We start from the raw sequence: 18,170 nt of genomic DNA, 5'->3' as shown, positions 1-18,170 counted from the left end.
TGTTCTGATGTATATTAGATTTTAAAAACAATTATTTAGTGTGACATTTTCTTGCAGCCACAATCACTTTCACTTAAGACTATATGACCATTTCTGCACTGTCATAGTCAAACCATTATAGATCTTCTGGTTTTGCTCAGATTTAACACTAGATTTACAACACAAGATTAGCAGTTATGTTATTTTATGTTGTATTATGCCCTTTTGAAAGATGAATAAAGAGACATATATTTAAAGCACTCTCTTTGTGTTCTTTAATAAATCATTCGATAGAAACTTTATTCAACATTAGATTTGAAAGCAAATAGAATTATATAAATATACTCACTGTCATGATCTGCCTTAAAACATGTGAAAATACAAAAAAAGGATAATATCAAGTCGGAATTTTGCTACTAATTGTGTAAAACATTTCCTCAATATATCAAATTATAAATATTAGCAGAGACACAATGCAAGATGTGCAATTAAATAAGTGTTCAAACCAGTCAAAAAGAGGCAGTCTGACAATTTGTGTTTTGGAGGTGCACAACTTTGACATCTGTATCTACAGTATATTGTAATAAATATTAAAAGATTAAAACAAAACATTGATGACAATATTATCTTGAAGAATTCCTCCATGAGGGTTACACATTTTAAGTTCACTTTCCTGTATCTGTGTCAACAACAGGAAGAACACCAGAGTGCAAAAACATATATTTTTGAAATTGCATAACCTAAAATGACCTTCTGGAAATTTCAAAGATGGGAATTTCAACCACAAAAAGTCTGATAGATGGTTTTCAGTAAAATACTTCAATGTTATAGATTCAGAGGTAATTAAATTCTATCATTAAATATTGAGTAATGGTTAAATGTCATGTATTCACTTGTTTACAAAAATTCCAATACTATCAGCCTATCTTTTCTTCCATTAAGGCACATTCCAGTTTAAAACGGTGTCTTGAGCTAAGTATTAGTTAATACTGGACTAGTGAGGGGAGTACTGCATGACATTTATTGGTTTGTAGCATATGATAATTTGGAGTTATGTGGTAATGTGCCAAAATGTAGCAAGATGTCCCTCTAAAGGGATTAAACATCAAACAATATTTTTTGTAATATATTCCACTACAACGTTGGGTATTACATTATCATAGTTTTCTGTAGTCATTAGCTCTGGATGCAACATGTTTAACTGCTGATGTAATATTTGGGGGGAAACGGAAAATATACTACCATTATACTGTATTATATTGTATATTGTATGTATATTGTATATTATAATCATCAGAATGGGCTGAATGGATTCAAGGGATCCCGCAGCTCAACACCTAGTCACACAGACTGGGAGACAGAAGCTTCACATCAGTACAACTATGCATGCTCAATAGTGTGTATCTGCACACCACCGCATTGCACAGGTTAAATTTTACGGGCATTTTTGCCCATTCGATAGCGGACAGTTGAGAGGTCAAAGAAAACAAGAGTGAGAGAAATGGGAAATTACATGTAACAAAGGTCCCAGGCTGGAAGCAAACAGCATTTGGTAAATCTATTTGTGGTCAGTTTCTCTCTACTGTGGTGGAACAATGTAAATAAAAAACTGAATAAATTACAAACCCAAAAATATGGAAAACAGTTGTTTCTCCATACACATAAACACTGGATTAATTCATCATTTAAAGGCACAGAAAAGAAAATTGTATAGATGTTGCATACATTCCTTAAAATTTTATAACATGATCATGTTGTTTTGTAATTTTATTTACTGTATGTGGTGAGAGAATTGTATTGTCTGGTATGTATGTTTTTATTTGATCGCTTAAAGTTGTGCTTTATAGACTATTGTTTATAGTTTTATATTAAAATCACTAAAATAACTATAATGATACACAGCAGTGTGCATCATAGCAATCTAAAGGAGATTCAACTTATGCATTATATACAATATGTTTTATTTAAGGATTTTTGTTTTGTACCACACACAATAGAACAAGCATTAACAAGCAGTGATCTACGTAATATCACATTATTCAAAAAAGATGTTAAACCTGCATTAATCATTTTTTGTCTACTTTATATTAATAATTTATAATCATCAATTATCAATTTATAATCATCTTTAATGATGTGGGTTCATCACTACAAGCAATTTGTTTCACATTACACATAGAAAACTGTTCCCCTTTAAGTTGGAATTGAATTAAACAGCGCTTTACCACTCCTTCAGTCATTTGATCCATTGTTGATATTCAATAAGAGTTTAAAATTGAACTGAATTCTAAATCAAATGCAAAAATGTATCAGCTATAATAAACCACAGTAGCTCCTCTTATACCGATTACATTAAAAATGAAATATCCTACCACAAATTAGTCCTACAGACAGCCTTTACTAGCCAACTGAGCTTTCACAGGCACAAGAATTTCCAATTTTCAGTGAATGTAGTAACACACAACAACACACATCAGCAAAAACCATCTGCTATATTTAGTGCAAATATGTTGTAAAGAATCTGCACAGTTTTTATTAGAGTTGAGCTTAAAGTTCCCAGCATGTGGATGTGATTAAACTAGTGATGACAGTAAAAAAGTTATAATAAAAGTTAAAATAAAATAGCAGAGTTTGAACTGACCAAAAAGCAGAGAGAGCAGATGAAGAGAGGGATTACATAAAGAAACCTGTTTGACAACCTTGATGAGAGTCCAATGGCATTTTAACTGTGGAAAACTTGCAATGTTGATGGGAATGTGCCCCCCCTATTTAATTTAGTTATTTGATACCAGCAAAAGTAGTTCTAAAAATACCTTCTGTTACTGGTAGCACATTCTGTGTAAGCTTTTAAGCTTTTATCTGTGTTGAAATCAAACACATCCTGACTCACTAATGAACTGAAATAATGTACTCTGACTAAGCATTTCCCATCTTGTCTATAGCTTAGAATGTGAATTGTCATCCTTTGAGAAAAGAGTAATTTCACTAACTAGAAGCTGATCCATACAGCAGTTAAACTAATTGCCAACTATTCATAAAGAAGTGGATTGTCAACCTAATTCGGCATTGTGGAATGTCACTGCAGATTATTTCAATTGTATGATGTGTTTTATGATTTAGTTTGTAGTGTCTATTATATTGTGTATTTTGTGTGTCTGTGACTTAGCTGGTTTTTCAGGTTATATGAAAGTATCCTGTGTCACCTATGCCTTGTCACTCCCTCTATAGCTCAGGGAGGAGTCATTTTAAAACAGAGCACAGTTTGCAATCACAGACAAATTACTTGTCTGTACCTGGAGTAGTGAGAAGTAACACCAGTCATCATGGAAAGAAAAATTCTTTGTTGGATATTTTTGCTTGGATATTTACATGCATCCTCTGGACAAAGTAAGTATTCATTATAAGTTTCTTATATAACCTTCATGGCTTTGATTGTTTGTATGATATTTTATAATATGCCTTATTGTATCAGAGAAGACTGGAGACAGTAGTAGTGTTAAGTATTCAAAAAGTTAAGTATTTCAGACTGTGTTTTACATTCTACATTCTTCAAAATATTGTAATATATAATAATATATGCTCTATTATTGCCTGCTATTGATTTCTCCTTTAAAAACACTATTAATTGTAGTCTAATGAAATAAATTTGAGTTATTTCAACAGTATAACTTACCAAAAGCAAGATCAGACAACAAAAATTGGAATGAGATGTATTTATTTGCCAGAATCGTCTTAAAATTAAATTATTACAATTAATTTAACAAAATAAGTAATGAAGTAATTAGAGGAGGTTCAATAGAGCTGGTTATTTGCTTTAGTTAATTTCCAAGGTGACATTTACTGCCTGAATGGCCCTCTGTCAAGGACATTGGAGAATAATAAACAAGAGCATAAACATAACTCCTGGCTGGCAGACAGCGTCAGGTGCCACTCTCACTTTTAGTTAGAAAAAAAACTAAACAAAGCTAAAAAGTTGAAAAGGCACTTTGTAGTAGTTTAAGCATTGTTAGACATTGAGAATTTAATATTGCTAAACAGTATATCTGATTGTGATTAATACTAAAACCCAAAAAACATTAATTCCAAATTGAGGGTGCATATAAAACAACAACTCACATATAGAACAGTGAAGCGTTCATAACCTCTGTCAAGGTCTAACCATCTCTAAGCTGGACATTAGTTTACAGTCAATATTGTATTATGTACTAGGTAGTTTGGCTTGATTGGTTGGTGCGCAAGTTAAAGTGGTAGGGTCAACTAAATCACTAGGATCATCCTTTTGAGAGCATGGCTGTACGCACAAAAATCCATGTCAATCATGAAAATAGTTGTTTGGTGACAGATGTACAAACTGACAGACAATGAATTTCCAGTCCTTGATGAAAGTCCTCATATAAAGATGAACATGACAAGAGATATATGTATTTGATCTGATTGTTTTTCTGAAATTCTTTAAACTACCACAGTTGAAGCCCAAGGAACTACAACCACTGACCCAGGTACAAACACTGCAACTTCTACTACAACTTCACACACAACCACAACTGCAGCTTCAACCACCACAAGTAAGCTGAAAGCAAAGTGAAGAGTGAAGCTCACCCTGACAAAGCTTAAAAGACTACTTTAAAAGCTATTTCTTCTTCAGTGATTATGTTATGTTGAACATTAGTAATGGAACTGCAATAATTGTATGTTCAAGGACGTGTAGCAATTACCAGGAATCATTTTAACATTGACATATACAAGTCCCAAAATGTTAATAGTTTATAAATTTCCACATGTAATATTTTTTTAAATCCCTACAGGCTTGGAATCACTGGCACATCTACAGATGAAGATGACTTCCTACGGAGAGGTCAGCAATGGAACCATCATTGAACTTGTTAAACAGGTATGTAAAACAGAAAGTGTAAAATAACTGTTTTGTGAAGACTCTTCAGCTCACATTATCAAATGATAATGCATACACTCAATATAAATATCAAGCGTTGGGCAAGCTACTTGCTACAGCAACATGGCAAAAGTAGCTTACTACATAAAAGCTACTTTTTTCTTCTTTTTTTTTTTTTTTACATTGAACCAACTTCTTTCCAAGTCAATGCTATCTCAGTGATCAATAAAACTGCTGTGCTGTCTGCTCTCGCTTAATCCAGCCAGCAACTTGTCAACAGCTAACCACCAATTTTTTTTCACTGTAGGTTGGCAGAAAATGAATAGGTGTTTGCAGACTGCACTGGATTGTGATGGTTAGCTTATTAAATGTTTGTGTTAACTTATTCGGAAATCACCTGAATGTGTAAACTCAAGCTTGTGTGTCTGTATTCCGTTGCAGCAGAGTCGTAAGCATCAGCCCAAAGATTGGTACGTGATGTCACCGTCATAAGGAAGTGCTTCTGTCTGCTACACATGTCCGTTCAGACGGTGGCGTCACTTACCGATCCTTAACAGTATTGTTTCTGACCGCAGCAGAAAGCTCCATTGCGTTTTAGCTTCAGAAATGCTCAATGTTTACTCAAAGTGCTTGGGTAAATGTAATGTTAGCTTGTGTGGAGGTCTTCACCATCTTGGGCTGTTAGCGTGTGTTTCTGTGTGTGAGACAGAGGTGGATTTGAATTGTGGAATAGGAGTTTTTGTTTCTGTCCAGTTTGAATGAAGTGTGTTTTACAGGTTTCTGCAAAGTAAAATGCATGTTTTTCTCAATGGAGTCTGGTGGGCTGTAGCGACCATTTTTTTGGTCTGAGATGCTGGTTCTTTAGTGTGACATTTAGTGGCAGTGAATGTCGCTTACAACAGTTGTTCCCAACCTTTTTTGTCAGACGGACCACCACAGCCCTATCAGATGGGCTTAAGTACCCCTTTGATAGATGGGATGGCTTTATGATATTATTCAATGGTATTTTTCAGTAGTTTTGGCCAGGTTTGCCATTGTACTACTGCCATTTGGAGTGACAGAAACTGGTTGTATCAACCATTTACAGTATCTTTACTTTTAGCTTTTTGCTAACTTTTTAAGTAGACTTTCTGCAGTCTTAATCAACTTGCAATTGACTCAGGTTAGGGGAAAAACTGAGGCCTGTCTTGTACAGACTACCATGGTTGGCAAGTTATTCTGACAATAACTAAAAGATCTCCATCACACAAATTGGTAATCTTACTTGTGTGTTGATTTTTCTCCTAAACAAAAATATGTGGATATATATCATCAAATCAAAATTTCTATATTTTCAAATTAGCTGAGCTGCAGATTAGAAATGTCTCTTTTTCTGCCTCCCTTTCTGGTCTCAGTTAATATGCACATGTACAGCTGGCACTAGTGTTACTTTGAAGCTGACTGTGGCAACTGAGTGAGTTTGTTTGACTCCATAGTTACACGTTTGCGACCGTCACAATTTTTTCTTTATTTTGATGTATAAATTATGCACAAAAGTGAATATTGTGGGAATGACAGCAAATTGAAGAGAAGAGTTTTAAAAAATAATTTACAGACCCTCTGCACTCTGACCGTTTGGTCCGCCCAATAAACACTCATTGTAAACTCAGAAAAGTACTGAAAATTTCATGAATTTTGAACTGTGATTGTGTAAAAAGTATGAAAGATGTAGAAGAACATAGGCATACCAAACTAGTAACGCCACTACTGCCCAACACTGTAAATATCTGTGTTTTCTCTCCATCTAGTTCTTCAGGAGTGAGCAGCTCCTGAATGGAACAGCCCACACAGTCACCGTGACAAACATTCAAAGGGTTAGAGTTGCAACCACAGTCCCAAGCTACACCACAACATCCCTGAACACAATAACTACACCTCAAACAACCACACCCACAGTTACCTCACCCCCAAGCACTACAACATCACCAACCACACCCATAACAACCACAACTACCACAAACCTAAGCTCAACAACCACACCACCAAACACCACTACTACAACAACTACTACCGCACCTGGGGTTCCAGCCACCACAACTCCGGCTGGTTCCAGCCACCTGCGGCTCCAGCCACCTCAACTCCGGCTGGAACCTGGGGTTCCAGCCACCTCAACTCCGGCTGGAACTACCGCACCTGGGGTTCCAGCCACCTCAACTCCGGCTGGAACTACCGCACCTGCAGCTCCAGCCACCTCAACTCCGGCTGGAACTACCGCACCTGGGGTTCCAGCCACCGCAACTCCGGCTGGAACTACCGCACCTGCAGCTCCAGCCACCTCAACTCCGGCTGGAACTACCGCACCTGCAGCTCCAAGTACCACAAACATTTTCATTTAAGGCTATATGACCATTTCTGCACTGTCATAGCCAAACCATTATAGGTTTTGCTTAGATTTAACACTAGATTTATAACACAAGATTAGCAATTATGTTATTTTATGTTGTATTATGCCCTTTTGAAAGACAAAGAGATATCAAAGAGACATATCTAGTTGTAGCACTCGGCTTTTTGTTTTCTTTAATAAATCATTCGAAAAGTTTATTCAACATTTGATTTTAAAGCAAATAGAATTATATGAATACATTAGTTGTCGAGCTCTGCTTTAAAACATTATGTGAAAATACAAAAAGAGATAGTAGAGTGAAAGTTTTGCTATTGTGTAAAACATTTCCAGTATTCAAACTGGCTATTCTGTAAGATGTCAAAAAGAGGCAGTCTGAAAATGTATGTGTGCTGGAGGTGCATGACTTTGGAAGCAGTATCTACAGTATATTGGAATAACTATTAAAAGATCAAAACAAAACATGGATGACAATCTTAAATTGAAGAATGCATCTATGACAGTATAGTATGTCAACACAATTAATCATATCTGATCAACTATAGCCAAAACTCCTAACCCCTGTTATGCTCACCATCTCCTCCCACTCTTCTAAAAAGACATTGTAGTTCCCATGACACGAAAGTAATTACAGTATGTGCACAGCTGCTATTATACATCTGACTCTGAATGAATAAAGCCTTAAACAATACAAATATTGGTCTAAGCTCACTCATTAGGTCACATGAGTTTTAGTGACTAATTAGTAACAAACTACTCACAGACTAGCACCTATACCAAAATCTGTGGGGTTGCTTTCTTCTCAGTCACATTGTTCATATCCTAGCTCCACAAAGTTGGCTTCAGCAAGACGTCAAGTATCCAGGAGGGCGTCCACTTCAGCTTATCACCTCTCCATCTCCATCTCTCTGGAAACGTGTAAAGCCGAGGGCCTCGTGCACGGCTCTGCTCAGCAGCATCAACAGGTCTGCAGCCCCTGCCTCTCCCCTCGGCAGGAAAAGCTCCAGAGCGCAGGTGGAGGCGTAGGGCAGACGCACACCTGACATGCTTGCATCCTGGAAAATGAATTCAAGGTGAGAGAAATCTGACATGAAGATTTATCTCAAGACAGAAGAAAACACATGGAAGCAAAGAAAGGCCTTTATGAATTTGAATCTTCTAAGCAACTGAATACCTAATTGTGAAATTACCAAAGAGTACTTATTGTTAAATGATAGAATTCATAGCATTAAGACTATTTCACTTTAAAACCCATCTATCTGAATTTATATGGTTTGAGTTCACCTCTATGAAATTCCATTTGGTCAGTTTTGCAATTTCAAATTTAAAAAAAATAATGTTTTAACCTAGATAGAAAAATCAAGTGTTCAGGGTTTCCAGTAACTAATTTGAACATCTCTTACTTGGATCATTGAAAGCGTAACCTGATAGGACAGAGGTCTGAGTGATTCCAGTCACATTCGATTGCTTATCCTTGGTAGACAGGATTTTCAAGTTTGAATTTTTAATCTTGAATTTTGGTGTCTGAATTTAACAATCCAATTTAAGCATCTAATGTTTCTGACTTGAATACAGTTTTTTGAATACTGGACGCTTGAATTTTCTGAATTAGTGAACCCAAAAAAACAAAAAAAAAACCATTTGTTTTTGAAATTGCATAACCTAAAATGACGACCTGGAAATTTCAGTAAAATACTTCAATGCTATAAATTCAGAGGTAATTCAATGTCATCATCAAATACTGAGTAACGATTGAATACCACAATTAAGTATTCACTTGCTTACAATAATTAATTATTAAATTCAAAGTATTAGTTAATGTATGGGTTTGTAGCTAGTTTGTACTTGACTGCTGCTGGGTATGGACATTTTTTCCCTAGAATTAAAATTTAATTAAAAAAAAGATTAAAAAAAAAACAAACATTAAAAGAGAAATGGCAAATAAACTATTATACTGTACTACCCAGGTCATGATTAATTGTTGAAAAGAAAAAGGAAACAATGGATCAAACTGCTACATGTTTGTGAAAATTGTCGCTCATAGTGACAAGCCCACAAACAATTATCTGCTATCAGTGATCATCATCTGCAGCTCCCCTCAGCTCTACAGAGCTGATTGTTTGGTTTTTACAGACTGTAACTTTAGTTCAGTCTCAATGTTCTCAGCAAGCACACTATTAGCTGCTCCATTTTCAGGATATTTTCATATCATCTGGACCTATGCTGATCTGATAGATACCAACCTGGGAGTAAAAACGTAGGGAGATCAATCTGGGGAACCCAAGAGGAGGCAGACGATCAGCTCCTGTGATGAAGGCGAGGAGGTCCTCAAAGGAAAAATCTGCCTGACCATCTGATTGTGCACACGGACAGTTTAGTTAAAATGTTCTCATAGTAAACCCTGAAACGCTCTTATCTTAATATCACTTTAAAACTTCTTTCCTCTTTCAGTGCCTGACACAAGAACCACAAGAGTCTTTATAGTCTTCATTCCCATCCTCCATCCATCCCTCTGTTCTTACCACTGACCAAGGTGAGGACTGTTTCCCAGTGTCCAACTGTTGCCTCCTCAGCAGCCCTTGGCTGGCTGTCTGGGGGACTGTAGCTGACAGTGAAAAGTTGTTTGAACTCTTCCAGGGTCAGAGGCTGCTGCTGTGCACTTGTCATCACTGGCACAAACACCTCCCAGTGAGACTGTACCGTATTCCACAATCCACCACAGCTGTTCAGCCCCTCGGTGAACTGGGAGATCATACTGGCCACCCTGAAGTATAGCAAAGGGACTGAGTGATTGTTTCATTGGCTCACTAACAGTTTTTTTTTTTAATATATCAGATGCCATTTGGTTTGAGTGTTTGTGTGTAAAAAAGGCTTAAGAACTAGACAGCACTAATTTTTTCACTTTCAGGGCAGCTGAACTTGATACAATAGACGACTTTCATATAGTACATAAATATATGAATACTGTATATTACAAATGGAAATAAAAGAACTACAGACAGAAGATCAGAGGGCAACAAGTACTCAAATTAAATCAATCAAAAAATGTAAAACAAAAAACAAAAAAATCCCCCAAAACACTCAAACTAGTGAATGGGATATAAATCACAAGTGTGTGAATGCATGTGTGTTATCTGTGTGTACATGTCCTACCTGTGATAGATGTAATGTTTGACAAGGCGGCTATAGATGGCTGGTATTCCATCAGAATGGGCTGAATAGATTCCAGGGACCCCGCAGCTTGACACCCAGTCACACAGTCTGGGAGACAGCAGCTTCACATCAGTACAACTATGCAGCTATAAGAAGAGATGAGGAGCATTATTTGTGTGCATGTGCATACCAATGCACAGGTTAAATTTTAGGGGCATTTTTGCTCATTCGATAACGGACAGTTGAGAGGTGACAGAAAACGGGGGGGGATGACATGCAACAGAGGTTAGAGGTTAGAGGTCCCGGCTAGAAGCAAACCAGTTTGGTAAATCTGTTTGTGGTCAGTTTCTCTCTACTGTGGTGGAACAGTGAAAATTAAAAATCGGGAAAACAGTCGCTCATCCATACACATAAACACTGGATTAATTCACCATTTTAAAAAAAGGCACAAAAAATAAAATCTTTATTCATGTTTCATACCTTCTTAAACATTTTGGAACATAAACATATTGTTTAGTAATTGTGTTATCTGTATGTGGTGCCAGAATTGTATTGTATGGAAGTTTTTATTTGACCACATAAAGTTGTGTTTTATAGGCTTTTGTTTATATTAAAATTACTAAACAAACTGTCTATAATGATAGACAGCAGAGTGCATCACATTGATCACAGCAATCTTAAGTAGATTACACTTAGTTTTTTTATTTCATCGGTTCAAAGTACAGGTGTGTGAAGTTTCTATGTGTGTGCTACCTGTTGCAGTCGGATCTGTGCTTCAGCATCAACAATGTCACTCCAGCTGAAGTCCTCCAAAGATGGATTCTGGCCACACATCAACTGTGCCAAAAAAATACAACACAATGATGAAGACAATTCCAGCATGCAACTACAATTCAACACAGCTGCTAGGCAGAATTTACAATGTGTTTTATTCAAGGCTTTTCGTTTTGTATCACACACACAGACACACACACAAGGAAGTGGGAAGTGCAGTGCAGAAACACCACAAAAATGAGCACTTGGCTTGAAAGTTGGAATTACAATATCAACCACAAGAATCTCAGACAATGCCACAATTCAGGCAAGTATCTACATGAGAGACACATGCACACAACCTGGTAGAGTGCAGGGTGTAAGCAACGAGGTCCAGGCCCGCCCTGAGCCAGAGACCAGCCAATCAGAACGCCTGCTTCGTAATACTTCCAGTCTTCAAGAGCTGTGAGGTCATAGGTCAAGAACAGACGCCCTGGAAGACCCTCAAACACAGAACTTTGCTGCAGCTCCAGTAAAGTCAATCTGTGTGAGAAGAAATTAAAAATATATTTTGTCAGGGATTTTCTAAGATTATACTTTAATGATCTGATGTACAGTACTATTATAAAGATTAAATATGAAATTCCTCCCCAAAACAACACACTAGTGCTGAAACAATTAGTCGATTAATCAATTAGTTGATCAACAGAAAATAATTTGCCATTATTTTGTCATTTATCAAAATCAAATGCTGAACATTTGCTGGTTCAGGCAAATGTAAATGTGACCATTTTCTGCTGTTCTTTGCTTTATATCACTGTAAATAATAATGAATTTTCTGGGTTTTGGACTGTTGGTCAAACAACACAAGCATTTGAATATGTCAGCAAATTAATTGATGAGGAAATTTGTTGTTAATTATGTTACCAACCTACAATATATACAGTATTTATTATTGACAAAATGTTAAAGAGGTCAGTCTTTTTGTGATGATAATCATTTCACAAGCCGTTTCTCCCTCAAATTATGTAAATGTCAGTTTGAAAAACACAGTTATTCATATTTGATCTCAAGCTAGAAACTAATCAAGCCAAGAGCTAAGATATTATTCTGTTTTTATTACTCCAAAACTGCATTTATTCTCAAAGCCTAAAAACCAAACTTTGAAACACATGGCCATAATCATGTTAAAAAAAAATTTTTGGCAGGAGTATAGAACACCAGAGAATATTGACAGCTCTGTTTATATTTCACAGTTAAGTTAGGACGTGTGATGGAAATCACCAATAAAAATACAGCACGTGTGCTTCAGGCAAAATGTTAGGTAAAAAAAAAATCATAACCTGAAGAACTCTCTGAGAGGTCCCTCATGGCCATCAGTCTCCTCTCCAATGAAGGAGATTATGGGTGTCATCCTGAAACAGAAGCCCGGCCTCCTCACCGCCTTCAGAGCGCTGTGGAGCAGGTCTCTCCTCCTCACCTGGATGTGGGTTTCTATGTCTCGATTCATGTTCTCCTGTCTGAACAATCTCAGGATGGAGTCCAGGTCAAGTGTGAACTGCACACCACATAGACAGGTTCAAAGGGAAACAGACAAAATGCTGTCCTCTCTGTTCTCTAATGATCATAGAATCTCTTAGACTAATCAAATATTTTTAGGATTTGGTCAAAAAGTTGCTGTATTCATACTTTTTCTGCTGTGAGTGAAATAAACTCACCTCCTCTGTGGTGCTGCCAACATGAGGCTCGGTTTGTCTTCCCAGCTGATTGTCTTCATCCAGGCAGCTCTCTGTGCTGGCCTCTATACAAAACTCCTTCCTTACAAGAGACATCACATATACATTCGTAATTCGGTTTTATGGTTCGCCATTTATCATTTTTAAATGTTTCTTCGCAGGAACAGTTAATGCTTTCTTACCTGTTCACCTCGGGTGTCTCACTTGCTGACCTCTCAGATTCTGCCTGTTGAGGGAAGAGTATTTTAACTTTATGCACTACTGGAAGAAATACATTACTGAAAACAGTATTAACATAAAAAGGGAAACCAAACACTCTTGCATCCATTATTTTTATGCAATACCATAGCACTGTATCCATATCTGTAAGTGCACTCACATCACATACCAAAAGGCAGATGGCAATACAACTGGAGTTATGGCTCTACTCTTAGGGAAGCAAATGTATTACATGTGCAGCATGAATCAGACTCTTTGAATTGATTAATGTCTTTAATTTGTGATTAAGTTATAGAGGAAGATTTCAATTCAATGGGAACAAAAACGGAGGTAATATGAAAATGGGTCACATCAAATTTGTTACTTTAAGAATCATAATTGCTGAAAGGTTTATTGCACAGACGAAAGCCTCCACGACTAACATGGCAACAATGAAATGTAGCGTAAAAGAGAAACACAGAGCAGCTGTGGTTTACCTGTAGGTAGTCCTGGTGGCTGAGGATGTACAAAGCACCATGTCCAGAGATCCTTAATACCTGCTCTCCAGTCCAGCCCTCTGCAGGCGTGTCTGGGACAAACAGCACCCTGGAGCCCTGCACACACTGGAAACCACACATACCATCAGATATAAACTTACCAAAATGTGGGAAAATTGGGGGGAAACTTGTCATTTTTCACCAGATTCACTTTCAGATTTGATTTACTTTGTGGCAAACTAAGCATAATCCTAAATTCAATAATAATTTGTAGCCCAAATCTTAATTCTTAGACCTCAAAAGAAGGAAAGAACCAGTAAAATATTCACAGGGATAGAAATACACTACGCACGCACCTGTAGATATGTGAAGGAGAACCGTTTTACAAACCGCTCCCGGAAGAGCGCTGCCAACCGACTCTCCATCTGATTGGCCGACCAACCACAGTCAATGGTGATGCGAGCAGTCATTCCCATGGCTACTAGAGCTGCTCGTTCTTTGTTTCGTGGAACAATGTATCTGGAAGAACAGAAAGGAATATTTACTTCATAGATATATTTTTATTGGATAATATCTATACGTATAAGCAATTTAGCATTATGTATTATGTTACCATGGTCACAAATTTAATTGTGTAAATATGTTGCTGTAATCCTTACTTTTGAAAGAACACACAAGCTGCTTCAGTGAACATGTTTTGAAATTGAAATTTGAATGGCAATTCACTTATTTGATATCTCTGTGGACTAAATTAACATTTTGGCTTAATGGTGGCACTAGAAAAATGTTTAGAGTGTCCAAATTCTCAAGACCATGAATATCCACAGCAAATTTCACGGAAACCTGGCCTTTAGTTTCAAGCCTTATCATGGACTACAGAGTTCTGACTAATGGTGGTGACGGAGAAAAGGTTAAAAGGGGTCACAAAATATTAAGAATCATCAAATAGAACCATGAATATCCAAACCAAATGTCATACCAATATAGTTAAAATATTTTGCTGTGGAACAGTCTTTGCAGACTAGCCCCAACAAGCAAAAACAAACCATTAAATCACTGAGCCAAGTAGCGCTTAGAAAGACACATGGACAGGACAGATGATCTACCACTACAATAACACCTCTCACCTCTCCAGCTGTGCCAGGTAGTGTCCTCTAGGTAGACAGACCACATCTTTGACCACCAGTCCTGTCTTCTGCGGAGTCAGTCTCTTCCATTTGAGATAACTAACTTTGTTTGGGGACAGCTGCAGCACACAGTACAACATTACACAGTACAACATTTGCGGGCTGCTGAAGCACCGAGCAACACACAAAATGAAGTAAATGGACAGACAGACAGCTAGATTACACATACTGATAAATCACAACTATTAACTATGTCCTCTCACAGTTTTTCATATTGCACAAGAATCTTAACCTCAAACAGAAAAACAAAACAAACAAACAAACAAACAAAAAAAAAAAAAATCACTAAACGGGTAACCGATTAAAAAATTAATCAATAAAAAACAACAACAGACAACATAACTTTAAAGGGAAAAAAAAGGAACAAACAAACAAAAAAACAAAACAAAAAAACCCCCAGAAAAATGGGGGGGGAAAACAATAAATCAAACATGCAAATGCAGCCCATATTCTAACACATGTGAGCAGACATGTACCATATTGATTTAAAAGTTTAAAATCTATCTGTACTATCTGTATTGCACACTGCAATATGCAACACACTGACTGATAGAGAAGACTGAAACTTTTCTCAGTGGTTACAGCGGTCATCATTCAAAACTTGCTGATCAGGAAATGACAAAAAACCTGAGGTGATGTACCGGGGTCATGATGGAAAGATCATCTGACTTCATCATTAGCTCACGCTCAGGCACTCTGAGGGGAGGAAACACCTGCATGGTGGGAAGGAAAGCAAGAAAATTAGCTATTTGGAAATTGTTATCTTGAAAAATGCAGATGTCACATGCTAAACAAACAGCTGCTTTGCAGAGAGTTTGTAATTCATTCCTAAGCTTAAATTTCCACAGTATTACAATATGTGGGGGTGGGATTGTCTTTCACTTCAATTCTATCAAGTTATTTACTTATTAACCTACCTACATAGGTCCTTCATATTTACTAACCTCCATTTCTATCTCAATTTCCTCCATGAATCCTGGGACAGGGGGGCAGTGCTTGGCCTCTTCCTTAGCGGGAGGCTCTGGTTCAGGCTTGGCCGGCTGCTTGGGTTGGGTCTGAACTTGCGGCTCTGGTTCCTCCTCACAGTCAGGGACCAGAGGATGCTCCAGGTGTCTCTGGGTTCAAAAAAAAAGGAAGAGGAAGATGTTTACTGTGCATGAACATACAAATAATCCCCAAAAGGGAAGTGATGCTCCATATGCAGGGAGCATACTGAAAGAGTGGCATGGTATTATTGTTGGTTGCAACAGTTGATTGTAGCAAAACCATGAAGTTTCCAACTACCTTTGTTTCTTGTTTCAGTCTTTGTCAAGTACTTTGTAATTTTGTACTAAAACATGGTATATACGCTGTTATAATGAGGAATCTTTATGGTTTAAAAAAGGGCCAGTTCACCCAAATCACACACACACACAGAGCTGTGGTCCCCAGTCCTTTTTGACTTGTGACCCCTTAAAACAAAAAGAATGTCTACTTGTGACACCTCAACACCAGGAGTGACCATTTGTCCCCTTGTTTGTTTTTAGAGGTAAAATCTATTCACAAAGAAAAAAACAAAGATTAGAATCTTTAAAAATATGCATTACCTGCAGGAATATGTTTTTTTTGTTTTCTTATCCTCTTATATTTATCATCAATCACTTGACCTCTCATATTTGTCTTGCCACCCCCAGGTTGGGATCCACTGCCTGAGAAATATCTAGCCATTTGGTCGTATTTCCTGCGATTTTAACACATTAGCAGCTAAGACTTTATGATATATATATATATATATATATATATATATATATATATATATATAGATATATATATATATATAGATATATATATATAGATATATATATATATATATATATATATATATATATATATATATATATATATATATATATATATATATATATATATATATATATATATATATATATATATATATATATATATATATATATATATATATATATATATATATTTCAGAAACATTGCCATTTGCAGACCTCATTGTATACAGTTATCAGACAGACAGTCTGGCTATAAACTAAGTGAGGAAATATGTTTATTTGTGTTAATGGGACTTTCATTAATAGGTTTAATTAAAATATGTTGTTGCTACTATAACATCAGCTAACTAAGTTTTAAATACTATCACTCTGTGATATCTCATGTGGACCAGTCACGTGTACTTTACAGTGATCCATTTGAAAAGGAATCAGCAGTATCTAATCTCACTCCACTCAATTTTTAACACTCATTTACCATAGATCCTACTATATAGATTCCTAACAGATCTCATGACCCTAACTATAAATGGCAAAACATAATCATAAACAAAATCAGCAATCAGGGAGAAATACATTTTTTATAAGGCTTCAGCCTGAAGGTAAGTGGTCGTATTTGAGGGGTTTTACCTGCAGAACATGCCATTTGGACTTTCTATGAATTAGACAAGGCTGTTACTAAACACAAAAGGCATCAAATAGCAGTCTGAGGATCACCACAGTTTTCTTGTGGTTTTAATTTCTTCAAAGTGCCATTCAAGCTGCATGCCCTGCTGCAGTGTTACAGAAGACATACCTTTTCAAAGCTGCATTCTTCCTCCTTATCCTGTGTTGATATCGCCATGCAGATCTCCACTGAAGAGAACAAGTCCATCTCAATGTTTTCTGTGATGGCCAGCAACGCCGCCTTCCTCTCGCTCAACTTCATCCTCTCTGATACAACTTAAAACTTTGTATCTCCTGTAATTCTTACTGTTTTACTCTACTTTGTTGTTCCACTCCTTGTCAGAAAAATCTCCTTTTCACTCTTCTTTTACTTAAGCACTGTCCTTTTTGTGTTTTGTCTTAGGTTCCTACCCTTGTTTTAGCCTCTGCTTGTTCCCTTTATTTTACCTTATTTCTTTTTATCTGCTTGATCTCAGGCTTTTTGTCCCTATTTATTGTTTTCATGCCTGGTACCTATTTCCCCTCCCAATCAGCTGAACCTCCAAATATTCCTTAGGTGATGGTGGCCTTCCAAATATCTAGTCAGCTGAGCTCTCATTACCTCAAGCTGAGATCTATCAACAAAAAAAGCTCTGATTGGCTCAGAGTTGTGCTCAGGGTGTGATTGGTTCTGTGGTCTGTTCTGAAGCTCTCATTGGTTGAGAGGTTTGTGAAATATCTCTGGTTGCGTCTGTAGTATCTTGAGAGTTACAACATGTTTGCTTGTTGATGTTGGAGTTTTTCAATTGTTGATTCCAATTTCTACATAATGAACTCAAGTGTTTAAAAGAATCTCACATGGCTCATGTAGGCCAGGTGTGGAGTTTAAAGGTCAATTAACAAGATTGAAAAGACAAATACACAACTAATCTCATTAATCAACCCCTCTTCAGACATTATTTGTGGCCTGTTT

The 18,170-nt window shown here is 36.8% G+C and overlaps 2 protein-coding genes across 5 annotated transcripts; one reads left to right on the top strand and one right to left on the bottom strand.

Moving 5' to 3' along the window:
* Nucleotides 1-2,051: 2,051 nt before the first annotated feature.
* LOC122877681 (integumentary mucin C.1-like) lies at nt 2,052-7,945 on the top strand. Of its 3 annotated transcripts, XM_044199558.1 has the most exons (5): nt 2,055-3,366; nt 4,446-4,544; nt 4,785-4,870; nt 6,658-6,930; nt 7,048-7,945. In XM_044199558.1, the coding sequence occupies exons 1-5, from the start codon at nt 3,303-3,305 to the stop codon at nt 7,243-7,245; spliced, it is 720 nt and encodes a 239-aa protein (XP_044055493.1). In that variant the 5' UTR covers nt 2,055-3,302; the 3' UTR covers nt 7,246-7,945. The 3 variants fall into 3 exon arrangements, with proteins under 3 accessions (XP_044055492.1, XP_044055493.1, XP_044055491.1); XM_044199557.1 differs by having other exon boundaries at nt 2,052-3,366; nt 4,446-4,478; nt 6,658-7,945; XM_044199556.1 differs by having other exon boundaries at nt 6,658-7,945.
* On the bottom strand, nt 7,396-17,814 carry LOC122877680. Of its 2 annotated transcripts, none has more exons than XM_044199554.1 (15): nt 17,349-17,813; nt 15,719-15,889; nt 15,416-15,487; nt 14,715-14,833; nt 13,944-14,106; nt 13,588-13,713; nt 13,075-13,118; nt 12,875-12,974; nt 12,500-12,714; nt 11,519-11,699; nt 11,157-11,240; nt 10,404-10,549; nt 9,773-10,014; nt 9,494-9,603; nt 7,396-8,305 (listed from the first exon to the last, which is right to left on the bottom strand). In XM_044199554.1, exons 1-15 carry the CDS (start codon nt 17,478-17,480, stop codon nt 8,129-8,131), a joined length of 2,082 nt encoding a protein of 693 aa, XP_044055489.1. In that variant the 5' UTR covers nt 17,481-17,813; the 3' UTR covers nt 7,396-8,128. The 2 variants fall into 2 exon arrangements, with proteins under 2 accessions (XP_044055489.1, XP_044055490.1); XM_044199555.1 differs by having other exon boundaries at nt 8,170-8,305; nt 9,780-10,014; nt 17,349-17,814.
* Nucleotides 17,815-18,170: the final 356 nt, after the last annotated feature.

Source organism: Siniperca chuatsi, linkage group LG6 (genome assembly GCF_020085105.1).
Source record: "Siniperca chuatsi isolate FFG_IHB_CAS linkage group LG6, ASM2008510v1, whole genome shotgun sequence".
Taxonomy (NCBI): domain Eukaryota; kingdom Metazoa; phylum Chordata; class Actinopteri; order Centrarchiformes; family Sinipercidae; genus Siniperca; species Siniperca chuatsi.
Note: the sequence above shows the minus strand (reverse complement) of the source record. Positions and strands in the feature narration are given on the sequence as shown.